At 29.3% G+C, this 14696-nt stretch overlaps 1 protein-coding gene across 3 annotated transcripts in view; it reads right to left on the bottom strand.

Annotated features, from left to right (window-relative positions):
• Positions 1–4057: 4057 nt before the first annotated feature.
• Positions 4058–14696, bottom strand: part of Dgk (diacyl glycerol kinase 1) — a 527084-nt gene continuing 516445 nt past the window's right edge. For all 3 annotated transcript variants that reach the window (XM_081736412.1, XM_081736413.1, XM_081736411.1), the window contains one exon: positions 4058–14106. In XM_081736412.1, the coding sequence (XP_081592538.1) occupies positions 14017–14106 (90 nt within the window). In that variant the 3' untranslated portion in view covers positions 4058–14016. The remainder of the gene's footprint in view (positions 14107–14696) is intronic.

Here is a 14696-nt window from a genome sequence, read left to right on the forward strand (position 1 = left end):
TATACAGCGTGTTCAATATACAATGCAACCCGGAGTTTGGAATAGTAGAACTTTTGAACTGGAAGCGATACACAAATAATGGTTATACCAAAATGAAGCTTTGTTCATGCATATATTTTTAAACTAGGAAGCAACGATTGAAGTACGCTAGGCACCACCAGATGTAACCAAAGGCGTAAACTTTTTTTTTTTCAAATCACGTAAATTATTCGTAACTCATACGTATGGATGTTCTGTCGTTAATACTCAGTTTCTACAGTTGGAGTAGCTTGGAAACTATGGAGCGGAAAAAAAGAATTTTTAATTTCCACCGATAACCAATCGGATCAGGCCTCTGTAACTAGGGAAATTGTAGTTTTCATAAATTAACATTCTGAATTGGCAGCACTTCTGATGTTTTGATTCAAACACAGGTTCACATGTTTCACCATGTTGGCAGCAACTTTACGAAGAGTAGAAGTGTTAATATTCTCAATGACACTTCAAATGTTTGTTTTCAGGTCTTGTATAGTTCGGGGATTGTTCTTGTATACCTCTTGCTTCAAGAAGCCCCATAGAAAAACTCAGAGAAGCAACAAGTCTTTACTTACTATCCGTTCAACAAAAAATTATTGGAACATGTTTAATGTTGCAGTTGACGTGTGACATGTTGCCCAGTCTTGCTGAAACCAACAATCACGTTAATCAATATTCAACAAAGAAATGGACTTTGTAATAAGTTAACGATATACTATGCCATCAACTGTTGTGCAAAAATAAATGTCCAGCTATTCGGCGCCGTGAGATAGCGCATCACACACCTACTTTATGGAACACTGCTGTTGTTCTTGCAACACACATGGATTGTCAGATGACAAGTATCTGGAATTCTGACTGTTCACTTAACCATTGGGATTAAATCAAGCTTCAGGTCTGGCATCTTAAGTTCTTGAACAACCTGTATCTTGTATGCCCGTGAGTGCGCCATCCTTAAAGTCGTGTGAGTCGTTGAATGTGGTCAATTTACTTGTGCTGAAAGCGTACAGATTTCCGTGGTGATTGTGACATACGTTGTTCTACTGTGTCCAAAACCTCTTGTGTAAGAATACGCCGTTACTTATTGTGTTGTTTTTCGTGTACAGATCCCGTCTGATGAAATTTTGAAACAAATCTACATATTGTTGACTTATTTGGAAGGCTAGTGTTGGGAAAATGTTCACTAAATTCTGGTCTCACGTGGCATATGAGTTGGAACGAAAACAATGCTCAATAATGAAAATCTTCTCTTGTGTAGAGTACCTCATTTCACCAAAACAATAATTATTTCACAAGAAGTTAATAAATACATAAAACACAACACAGAACACAAAATAAACTTTCCAAGCAAAGCGACAACACTCAATACAAATACGCACTGCCATCCAAACACGATTCACATTTCCTTCGTCTTGTTTTGTTATATTTTGCAAGCAGGAAATGTTATCTTGCTGGTTAGCAGTGTTGCCGGGTGCATGTAGGCCCTAAGTAAAACTTCTACCATGATAATTTCAAAGTTTCTTTTTCATTGTTTTCAGGAATTGTATAATGTACAAAGATTCTTAAGATTCTTAACACACCTTTTGATGCACTGAAACATCAGCAGTGTTGCCAATTCAGAGTGTTAGTTTATGAAAACCACGATTTCCCTAACTCACCTTACAGAGGCATCATCCGATTGGTTATCGGTGGAAATTAACAATTCTTTCTTCCGCTCTATAGTTCTCAAGCTACGCACTCCAACTAAACAAACTGAAAATTAACGACAGAACATCCATACGTATGAGTTACTCGTATGACTCAATTTACGTGTTTTGTAAGAAAAAATTAATTTACACCTTCAGTTACATCAGGAAATACTGTGTGGTTCCCAGTACACTTCAATAGCTGCTTTCTAGTTTAAAAAATATGTGAATGAACAAGACTTCATTTTGATATAACCGTTACTTGCATATCGCTTCCAAATTCAAAAGTTCTACTATCCCAAATTCGGGTTGCATTGTATATTAGACACCTTATAGTATTAACTGTTTTGTACTTTTGTTGTTCCATACAAACTTTAGCCCCTTTCCATCCGGACTTCTGGTGGAGTAAATGTGTGTTTTCGCCGTTGGTTAAATTATCATTTATTACAACCAGAATCTTAACATTATTAATATGAAACGTTTTCAAAGTAGAAAGAGATGTTTGAAAATTGTTAGATGTAAGTTACAAGCTTCTACTTGTCTTTACTACTGTGTTGCACTTTGCTATATTGTGAAATTACTCTACAGTTTTTTACGCCTACAAATTCATTAGACTATTTAAATTACTTTTAAAATTGAACCATTTTAAGTTTTTCTAAGTCTTACTTAATTCATTAATTCAGCCTCAAAGAACATTTGATTATGATTGTACATTGTTAGATAATTATTTGCAAAATCATTACTTTCAATTCAGCATTATAAAATTAGTCAATAAACTAAAGATTAGTACTCCTTATACCATCATGTCACATTTCTTTCTATTGCAAGAGCCTTCTGGTTGAATGATCTAAACGTCATTGTCCTCTCCCAACCAAACTGTTAGAAATACTTCTCAAAGTAATAGTTGTAAGTTAGATTGTGCGACAAAAAGTAGGAGAACAAATAGCCATTATTGGAAGCTAGGATCTTCTTCAGGCCGTCCTGAATTGGGAACTTCGAAGCTCGTCGCAGCACAAGCAATCGATGAAGGAAGTCCAGGTCATTGTCTAGAAACCATCATCAAGCTGAGACATGACAATCCATTCATCACTCCTGGCAGGTTTGAGGGATACGAAATCCAATCATCAACATTAATTTGGTTTCATCAATTGCCAGCCAGAAAGTTTCGCAACTACTTCGGAGAGCCATTTCTTCGATTGAAACAACTAATGAAGAATTATTAACGTGAATAATTCTTCATTCGAGATGAAAACGAAGAAACATATTCTCCAAACTTATAGCATCTGCATATTTTTCGTTCTTTCTGAACAGAAGAAGAATGATTTTGTTTCGATAGTACATTTTCATAAAGCAACATGACTATATCTGAGTTTCCAGACTATTTATTTTTCTGTTTTCTTCGTCAATACTGCATTCGATTCCTCCCTCAAGTGACACAAAAGAGAGCAAGATTATTCACCTCATATCCCAAACGAAAACTACTTGTGGGGTATATTAATTACTTATTATTATTTTAAACATTATATGTGAATATTTTTAAATATTAGGAACGAATTTTTTCATTCTTGGATAGACGTGCCTAGCGTGGTTGAAAATCAATATTTGCACGTATTTAAAAGTAAATGAATAAATGCCATATTCTCTCGTTTAAATGTTTCACTTTGTCTAGAACATTTAACATCAGATAATGTGTCTGATGAAGGCAAAGTTAATTTGCCGAAACTGTAACGCTATTATTTATTAGTTAATATATGCTTTGGTCAGAATTTGTCTGTTATTTTATACAAGAAGTTCCAAAGCTAGAATGAGTGGCATTCAGAACATTTCTATTTCAAGTGTGCCCTCGGAAAATATGTGAAACATATTTTGGTCCTATCTCTTACAGAGAAAACCTCTTTGTTTTGGGGAAAGAAGTGAATGACCTAGGCTATGTTGCTAATTTGTCATTCAGTCGTAAAGATTGTGGGCTAGTTAGAATGGCTAACAAAACAGTGCACAGCGAAGCCGGTAAAATAATTCAATGTAGCAATCCTCTCCGCATTCACCTATTGAAAGAAGAGGTACGGAAAAAACACATCGACAGCAGCGCCAACAGGGGCAAACTTGAAATAGAAAAGCTCTAACAATAGTTTGTGCATTATTTAGTACGATAATATAAAGGTATACCAATAGATTTTTTTGTATCTGAGATAATTCAACTCGGTTTATCGTTTTCAGTCCCATATGATTGACATAAAGAATTCATTTGTCGCAAGTATAAACTACTTGCACCTTGTAGTTCATAAATATTATTTGTGAAATAAGTTTACTTTATATTCTAATTGCTTCTCGAACTACTCTGAAATAAAACAACAACGTATACAACAAATATATTTATGTACTTGTACAGAAGAGAGCGAAACAATAAACACGACATTATATAAGAATTGCTGTGTTGAACAAGTTCAGAGAATATAACAAACAGTACACCAAAAAACAGAAAGAACAATATACAAATATATAATAAGTATATAGAAAGTAACATAAAATAACAAACTGCATTAAAGAAAGAAAATAAAATTTAGAAAAAAGTATCTCTTTTTCTTTGTCTCACTCCGTCTTCCAAACACACTTTTCTGTATTCTCTCAACAGAACACATGGGAATAAGTTATTCTTATTAAGTAGAAATGTTAACTAGAAACAAGTTGATGACAGTGTTGTTATGAACATTTACATCACAACTATATTGACACATCTGTTTCAAGTTTTTGGTTCAGAATTACGTCTGATGAGCAGTATATAAGACAAAAATAAAATAAAATAGAGATTCTTATAGTTCAGATTTCACAGGAATATTTTTACACAAATATGGAATATATCTTTCATATTCTTAGTAGTAATAATAATGATAATAAATTTAGATATAAAATTTAATGAAATCTTCTAACTAGAAAGCTTTTCCTTAAAATTTGTATTTACTAACAAATGTATATTTTTTTATTCATTATCTGTGCTGAATATAAAAAGATTTGTATAAAAAGTTTCTAATGAAACAAAAAGTTATTCTGTTGTGCACTAATACGATTATTAATAAGTAAATGTCTCTTTGCAGCGAAAAATTCTCTGCATAACCTTCAAAAACAATCTGTTTTCATAGGTTTTATTTGGACCAGGTCTAGTTCAATTCTAATAATTATTAAGATTCTTGTGTAGTTTTCTAATAAGGCTAACAAGGCTAAAATATCCAAGATCTAATATATTTATCTAATATATCTACTGGCTTTAGAAAATATATATATATATTTATTTAAAGTATCTAAAGTTATTATGTTTCAAAAATCTACAAAAGAAGAAAATTCTAACGATGCTATTAAATTTAAATAAAGCCTAAAGAATTTCAAAAATTACTTTATGCACAATATACATATCTTTTCGAGATTATTTCAACATAATGAAATGGATTTCTCACATATCTGCCCTAGTATTTAATGTTTGGTCGTTTATACACACTGTTTCATTATATATATTAACTTAATAATTTTTTTTGTGCTGAAGTCAACCTAAAATTTTGTTTGAAATAAATTTAAATCTTTAAACAGATAACCTCTTTTTAGAAACAATGTAAGAAGTAAAAAATAATGTAAGTATATTTCGTTATTTGTTTACTGTGTAAAATTAAAATTAACGTTTAATATAGTTTTATATAAGTTTTCAGCTAGTTTGAAGATATTTTTTTCTTGTAAAAATAAGTGTTTATTATTCTAATCGTCTACATGTTTGTCTCCTTGGTGTTATTTTAATTTAATTGAAAGTTTTTTTTATAGAACTATTGAATCTATATAATGAGTAATAATGAAACATTAGTTACAAATATTTCTTTTATATTTTATATACATAGTTTCACAAACAATAGATTCACATTATGTACATATAATTCCAACAAATAATAACGTTTTCTGTACTATTTACAATGACTTTCCCTCAGAACTGAAGTCCATGTGATAGAATTATTCTGGAAGATAATACAAAGGATGAAGAAAAAGTAGTAGAACAGTTTTGTAGATTAAAGAACAGTATAAAAGTAATATATACTAGAATATATTAAGATTTCTGAAGTTTCAATAAATTTTACAATTAGTTATTTGTATGAAAATGTTGAAAAATAAAGAATTTAAAGTGACTTTGAAATAATATAAATCTTTATACTATCATGTAATAATACATGTTACAATATTTAAGAACTGCGCGAGAGAAATGGAAAAGAAATATTGATCACATGAGTTATTTCTAAATTGCCCTTTGAAAGAATAATTAACAGAAAATTTAATTAAAGATTGAAGTACTAGAAGAAAAAGAAAACTATGATATAAGACGGAATATTATAAACTACATATATATTTCTTAAACAAGTGGGTTGAATGAATTCGAATCTGTAACTTTCTGAATGTATACTATACTTAAAAATGATAATTAAACTGAATTATAACAAAATTAAGATTATATATTTTCTGGAGATATGTGAAGTACGTGTGATGCATTTAAGGAACAGAACTTTAATAAAATAAATATTTAAATTAAAATATTGAAACATGATAATTTGTGTATTGCTGCTATAAATATGAGTTATTTTTCTCTTTAATCACTGTACCAAACTAATAATTTTGTATTAATCAATTATGTGACAACCAGAACTAGGTAACAGGAGAATACATTCAACCAATAGAATTTCATCCATTGTTCCCTCTGAATGGTAAGATAAACTAGTAGTTAATAACATATATTTCGAATATTAATTGAAACTTAATGCAATATAATAATTATGTTAACTAATAAAAAGTAAGATAAAGAATGATTGATAGAAAATATAACATTAATATTCCGAGTAATGTAGAAAGCAATAACATATTTTTTTTTTTCCTTTACGTAAAGTCGGATGTCAAAAGAAATTAACTCACTTAATGTCTACTTTGATTTATATTTTGGCTTGTTCTTGAGAAATGTAATAAAAAATATTTTAATTTACGGATGGAATTTCCTTTTGTTTTTCATAAGAAATGTACTGTGATGGAATATGAAATGTTATTTACAAACGTAAAATAAGAAGGAAAAGCAATATGCTCAAGAAAATCGGAAAGAGTTACAATTTTATAACATATTTAAAATGTTTCAAGTTGTTACTTTTATACATTATAGTACATTACAGCATTTGTTCAAAATTATCATATAATTTTCAACAGCATTCGAATATTGGACAATATCAGCTGTCTACATTACACTCTTGCTTAGTTTTATATTTCTTCCTAAAAATAAGCATTTTGTACACACGTATAATTGTATAATATGTTTCAGAAAAATTTCACTCGAAACAAGTTATACACTACTGCCGCGATTGGTCAGAAACGAAAGCTAAAGTTTAAGCATAGACTGACAGAAAAAAAGACTTTTACAACACATATAATTCTAGGTTTATTTTTCTTTTTCTTTACAAGATACAAAACGATTTTATAAGAAAAAATTGTGAAAATTTTGTGTAGTTACATATTTATATAATTCCATTTATTTTTTTACTATTTTACCAGCTGATATTGAAGCAATATCTTAAGGCTGCAAGGATGCATGTACATAGTAAAAGGTAGTATAGTCCCTCAAGGACAGAATTCTGAGCCCTCTTTATTTAATTCTGTTCTTGAGACACTTTTACCCTTACTAATCCAAAATATACACATAGGCCTATTTTTAAAAATGACAATTAATGTATATATGTATATAATATGTAAAGCTTAATACAGAAATTGATCGTCCATGTTGCAATCAACTAAAAGGAAAATTATTCACATGTATTCCTTTCTGTTGGATGCAAGTAACACTATAAATATTTACATGGGAGCCATTTAAATATATATCACCATAATAAAAACAAATTCTAAGTATTTTATTTTATTTTTTTAACAATGGCTTGATTATTATTTTATTATTCTTACAAACTGTACTCGAGACAATATCACTAAAGCTTCTGAATAAATTTCATCTATAAATATGCAATCTCTAATAACATATTTTTCATTTTGGTATTTAATATCACATTATCCAATAATTATATAGTATATATATATATATATCTTTTAAATAATCCTTATGGTTCTTGAACTGCCAAGAGCAACAGTTTTGTAAGATAACATATCTCACTTGTTTTACTGCTTGTGTTATCAAGTGAATAACTGATAAATACTTGATTTTAAGCACACTTTAAGTTTTAGTAAATTAAGGTAGGAAAGTGATTAATTAAATACCTTTCAATGTCTGGTAATTCTCTTATTCATATTACCTCGAAAACATGTTTAACCAAATTTGTAATGATTTTGTAAATATTTACGAGTCATTTATCATATTATTATTTAGTTTTATTAAAAAAATGTAATGAAACATATTTATCGTGTCAAATATTTGCATCCTTATGACATAAAACTTTATTGATTATATATCATCTTTGGGAAAGATTGGTTAACTTAGTGCAAGATTGTTTTTTTTTTTTTTTTTTCTGAATGGTTGAGAAAAATTTGATCGTCTTGATCCACTACATGACTGATTGTTTCCTTTCTATTCGATATCTTTCGCAAATTATTTTCTGGACATATTCGCCACGAATTGTATTAAAAATTAATGTTAGAGGTAGCTTAGAATTATCTTTAAAAAATTCTGTTATAAAAAGTCCTCAATGAAAATAGCTAAACATTATAGAATCGTCAATCACTCCATGTATAAAGCAATAAAGAAAAGTATCGATTTCCATAAAAGTAACACAGTATGTTTGATTTTAAAATTTAGAAATGTGAAGAAACAAAAGAAAATGAAGAAAATCAATTCGTTGTAAATTTCTCTTCGACATTTTGTAGGATGTTCACTATTCAAATTCCAAATAAGAAAAAGGAGGCAAAAATATTTAAAAGAATTTGGTACATGGAATAAGCGATCATCTAGAACACAAACGCATTAAAAGCTTTATTAAAAATGTATATCACTTAAATTCTTGCGTATCTCATTCTGCACATCGAAGCCACCCTAGGATATAAGATATATTGATAGACATTTTAGTATAGCGTTTTTGTCTTCTGTTTTTTATAATCTATTTTTTACGTACCTAATACTTTTGAACCTTTTAGTTAATTATATTTGTTCTTCGTTATTGGACCTTTCCGAGAAAAAATTCAGAAGTTGGGTACTGAAAGTTGGAAAGTGAAAGGACTTTTATTCTGGACTACGTAGGCAAACTGCAAGGCTCACATCTCACTAAAAAATCATTAAATGAAAGAAAAGTTTCGATAACGGTAAAACACAATACTTGATCTGAAATTTATTTAGATACATGAAAACGTTATAAATGGGCACTGCTATAAGGTTTCTTCTCTACGTGAGCGAAGTCTCGGTTACTAATTTTTTTCTATAATTAACTGAATTGTAAAATAGCTGAGCTACTCTATTTGAAAGCAAAGCCTTGTTGTGTTACCATCTAACTGATGGTGGTAAACTGCTGCTTTGAGCAATTTTAGGCCTAAGAACTATTGAAAAAATGCTAGTCTAGCAGCATTATAGTAGGATTGCCTTATCAAAACCTCTCGCTTGGTTTCAGTAGTTTGAGTTACTAGCGCTGAAAAACGGCACGAAACTATCAAACTATCGTCCTTTTGTCCAGAGATCAACAATGCGCTATCATTTGTGGTGTATTTTTCTTCGTTTCGTGTTGCAGCGTTTCCAGGTTTGTAGATTTATTTCTAGATCTACAAGTTTTACCATTGCTATAACTTTTTTTATGAGCCATAGACTTTTCATTAGTATTAAGGAACATATATTTTCCATATGCATTTACACATTAATTTAGAAATTGCAATCGATCCACAGATACTGATAACTAATACAACCATTTTTTTCAATTCAGTAAACTTTGTTGTAAGAGTTAGTTGAAATTTCATTGCTGGTCATGAAGACTAATAGGTGTTTATGACATACGTTCAACTTGGTAATGCCTGCTCCGCAAACCGACCCCTTAACATCATTATTAATTGGACAATCATTGATAATGAGCTAATTGAGCATTAAAAGATATCCATAAATATTGTATAGTGAGATTTTTCAAATTTACATCTTTTACCGAATTAAGAAAAGGAAGAAAAACCTATCTTCAGAATATGTCAGTTTGGAGGATATAGCAAAAGTAAAGATTACGGCACGTGAGTTCTATTGAGAAACAGCTCACTCCACTTTAAAAAGCAGAGATTACAATAACAGTTCCAGTTTGGATGTTAGGAAAAGAAACAGAAAGGATTATTTGTAATTTTTTATGCTTCATTTTTCCACAATTACTGATAAATGTTACAAAAATAATTCAAGAAGTGAATATGAAAGTGGCTGTATATTACAGAGGTTCCACTAAGCACACTAGTGAACAGGAATTTTTAATTAAAATGTTTGCTTACATATCTTCCTACAATGTCATCTCATGTTCTACTCAAGTTGCCATTATCTGTCTTCAAAGAAAGGCATTTTGTGCGTATATAGTATGTATTTATTTTAATGTGTAACTTAAATTTATCAAAATTTCTATAGATTTTCAATTAAGTATATACACAGTTTTAAAATATTAGATATGGTCGTTTCAACTTTTTTAGTTAAATAGAGCTTGGGACGAATGTGGCAGTACTGGCCAATTAATATTCAGCAGCAACTACATGTTAAAAAATAGAATATTGGAAACGGTAATTCATGATTTTGTAAGATTATGTCTATAGCACAATTCTACATAAGATTAAAAACATACTAATATTTTAAATAAATTTAATAAATTTAAGTGTTTTGAAAATAACACTCCAAGTTGTATATAAGCAACAAGCAGGTTAAATTCATTATTATACCATAGGTAGCCAAGTATCTTCAGTGACTGTGCAGAAATTTTGAAAAGAACTTAAAATTATTTCAGAAGAAACTAATTTATAGTAGTTTTGCAGTATGTTTCAACTTTCGTCTTATAAAAGAGAACTTAAATACCATGTATGATTTGTTTAATAAATAACATATATTACAGCTTCATCGCCCTAATTTATGTGAGCTTCAAACTACATGGATGAGTTTGAAATTATGTAAAAGTTCCTTCAGTGACTGTCTGCAAAAATGTTTTCATTGTATTTACATTCTTGTTTATATTTTGTATTCTGTGGTGTTTTACGAATCTTCACGTAGAGTTTACAATCAGAATTTTGTTTGATGCTTGTTTTCTATTGGAGTAGATAAATTTTCAACTTACTTTCTACTAGGATAGAGGGCTATTAAAAGAGGTTAAATGTGTGAGTTACTCACGAGAGTAAAAAATCAATATTTATGTACATGGGCGGATATAACTTATCAAAACTTGTAGATCTAAGATGAAGGATAGATTGAGTTCTAGAAGGGCCTTTAAAACACAAATTATAAGGGACACAAATTTAAATATAATGTATTCAGTGAAAGTGCAGGTGCTTTGGATCTCACTCTCAGTTTACATGGCATATCATCTCAGTCTTAAATCGGATGAGGAGAGGGTAAAATATTTGTGCTGTTCCAAATATCCGAGAAAACAATATCAAAATATTAAAAACAATTGAATAATTCGTAACTATCTTAAGGAGACAAGTAACATATATTCATATCAGAACATTATATTTGGCGAACAATAAACATTTCTCTATCATTTCTTGTGTCTTTCTCTTCAATATGTGAATATCAAATTTGTTCAATAAATACAAGATAAAAGTACTGTTAAAAGTTTACATTTGGACTCCTTAGATTCGAGGTTGTGTACAAATAAATAGTCTGAACATAGTCCAACATAGTGCATTACGCCACTCAATACAGTCATCAAAAGTACATCCTTTCACTGGGTGTGTTGCACACGAGATTATTATGATGGCGTTCGAAATTTGCAACAAATTCTGTTGTGCTGCAGTAATGATTGCACAATTTCCTCAAATTATTCATTCCAATTTATTGTTTTGCACTTCAAACTGGCAACTTTATTTTTCTTTCTTCTTCTTTTCTTTTTATAGAGTCGTAACTCTATGAAAAATTTGAAGGCAAGTTTCCGAAAAAGCTCATTGAGTTTATTAGATTAGCTTTCATCTTCGACTATCAATGAAGTCAAATATATATGTTTCTTCAAATATCTATATGCAATATTGTTTCGAATAATATATATTGAGATTAATGAGTGTTGTAAGAATACATAAGCAGAGGTTTGGCGAAAAATTGGTATTATTCCCAGAATATTAAGTATTGAAAATTATTCTTATATTACTCTTATATTTTGCTTATTTGCCTTGCACTGAGAAATTAACACTAGTATGCCTTTAGAACTTTATAGTATAGCTATATATTATATAACTTTGGAACAAATATTTGAAACAAAACATGGTTTTCTAGGTCTGAAAATAAGAACTTTTTTTCTGAAAATATGAACTTCTGAAACTAATATTTGACTCATTTTATGTTATATAGCAATAGAACACTGGAAAAATTACTCAAATGCACACAACAACAATTTTTGTTCTTATATAGGTATAGCCTCTAACTAAGGAACGTTTCGACTAATCAGTCGTCGTCAGATTAGAGATTAAATGACAGAAAGCATAGAAATCGAAACGTAATTATACCAAGAGAAATAGAAGAAAAACAAGCTCAATAGTAAGAAAAGAATAAATTATTGTAATTTAATAATATATAAAACATGTTAACATATAAAACATGTTCATTAACAATATTTTCGTTGATAGCATATATGACTCTGAGTTATATTTTAAAGAAATATTTACGAATTGACTGTAAACTAAGATTTCATCGAAAAAATTGTGCCCCGTCATTTCGATATCTCAATCTATGGTTACATATGTTACTTATAAAGAATTGCACTATTAAATTTTCATTTACCAATATGTAAACACATTGATTCTATATGAGAGAAAAAATAATCTCAAAAGAGAATATGTTCTCTTTACTATTCAATTCGTATTACTTATGATGTGCTAAGATTCAGATAGAAGTAAATGAATATAAATGAAAATTCCTTTCATTGCATCCAAACTCAAATGACAATTTTTTGTACACATCTAGACATAGTATTAATCAATAAATTCACTGCCAAAACAACAATAATGATGGGGTTTGGTCCTTCTAAACATGGCAATACTTTGTAACTTAAAAAATTCAAGATGAATAGAATAAAAGTGGCATTTATATTACTTTAAAACTTGAATTAATGAATTTGTTACTTGTACCCTTTTATTATAAGTTTTTGGTAGAAACTAAAAATTTTCTTCTAGACCAAAATGTATAATTTCATATCAAAAAATGACACAATTTTTCATAATTATATTCTTGTAGTACGTCCACTAATTTATTTTTGAGCCTAAGCTATTTAAGTGATAAAATGCTTATACTTGAAATACATGCTTTAGAGGTAAAATTTTGGTTTATGTCTATGAAAATGTAAGATATGGAAAAACACTGTAAACATATACTTTAAAGAATATTTTTTTTTTCAATTTTATTTTTCCGCCAACTTACCGCAATTTTTTTGTTTGTGTTTGTCTTCTTTGCTATTTGCAAATACAGTAGAAAGATTCACTTTATTTTTACTTGCCAAATGTTTACAAGAAATCATGTATGTATATATACTTACAATTTATCCAGTTTCGAAACAATATTTCCTGAAAATGATTCGCTTGGTGAATTTTAGTTAGTAAGTGACAAATAAAGCTACGTATTTACTTTGTTTTATTTCATTTTTAAAAAGAAAAAAATGAATACTCTGATTAGTTATTCTCTTTGACTGTAAATATAATACATTTATCGATGTTGATGTTTGACATTGAATGTTTCGTGTATTTAAGAATTATTATTAATAAATGTAGTATGTAGAGCCACACTATGATAGAACGAAAATTTCACAAATAAATATCTGAGATCAGAAAAATGGAGATTCAAATTGTTGTTTGTTGAAATACTGTCCACCAGAAATCAAGCAATTATACAGTCAATTCACTTGATAACAACACATTAGAATATCTTAGAATTTTTCTTGTTTCTCTGTTTTCTTCATCCCGGAATCTCACAACTGAAGCGGTGTTCTTAAAGCAGGAGAAACAGCAGCAATATACATTAAAGCACTATTAGATGCAGTTGTACAACCTGCGTATTCACAGACATTTTCAAAAATCTATTTGTTGATATTTCTTGTAAGCGTATTATAAACAGGATCGTATTTGAGTTTTCAAATACATCCCAGGCAGTTCCGCTGTTGGTGTACACATCTGGTCATTTTTTCCAAAACCTGAAAAAACCTTTCCCCTTTTCTGGTGGTGGACCCATTAACATGGGAACTTGGTTTCTATGAGTAATATGAATCTGAAAAAGAAACCAAGAGATACTTTTAAGATTTTATTCTTTAAGGAAACGACATTGCTTTAAACACATACTTTTATTAGTTTGATTTATCATCCAAATTTATTAACTAACAGTAATACATTTCAAAATAATTGGAAACTATTACAAACTTTTCTTTTCTGATTTGAGACAAATATATTATGTATTTCGTGACAACACTTACTTTATGAGTGATTACTAAAGTTAGTTAGATTTCTTTGCACATTTAACGTTTATATGAGCTATACTTAATTTAAGCTAAATAATTAAGTTAAATAATTTATATTAATATTAAAGTTATACGTAATGGTACAGTTGCCACATAACTATACTTACTCTATGCGCAGTTAACAAAAACATTTTCGTGATTTATAGCATTATTGTTCGATACTTTAATACCTAGAGGCGAAGTTTATCATGTTCTCTTATATGAGAATATTTCATTTGAAAACACTTTATTTGATTCATGAAATGTCTTCCCGAGTTTCACATATACTGTTAAATAATAACATTTCATTTGAGAACACTTTATTTGATTCATGAAATGTCTTCCCAAGTTTCACATATACTGT

Source organism: Thermobia domestica, chromosome 13, assembly GCF_964235325.1.
Source record: "Thermobia domestica chromosome 13, izTheDome1.hap1.1, whole genome shotgun sequence".
In the NCBI taxonomy this organism is placed as follows: Eukaryota; Metazoa; Arthropoda; class Insecta; order Zygentoma; family Lepismatidae; genus Thermobia; species Thermobia domestica.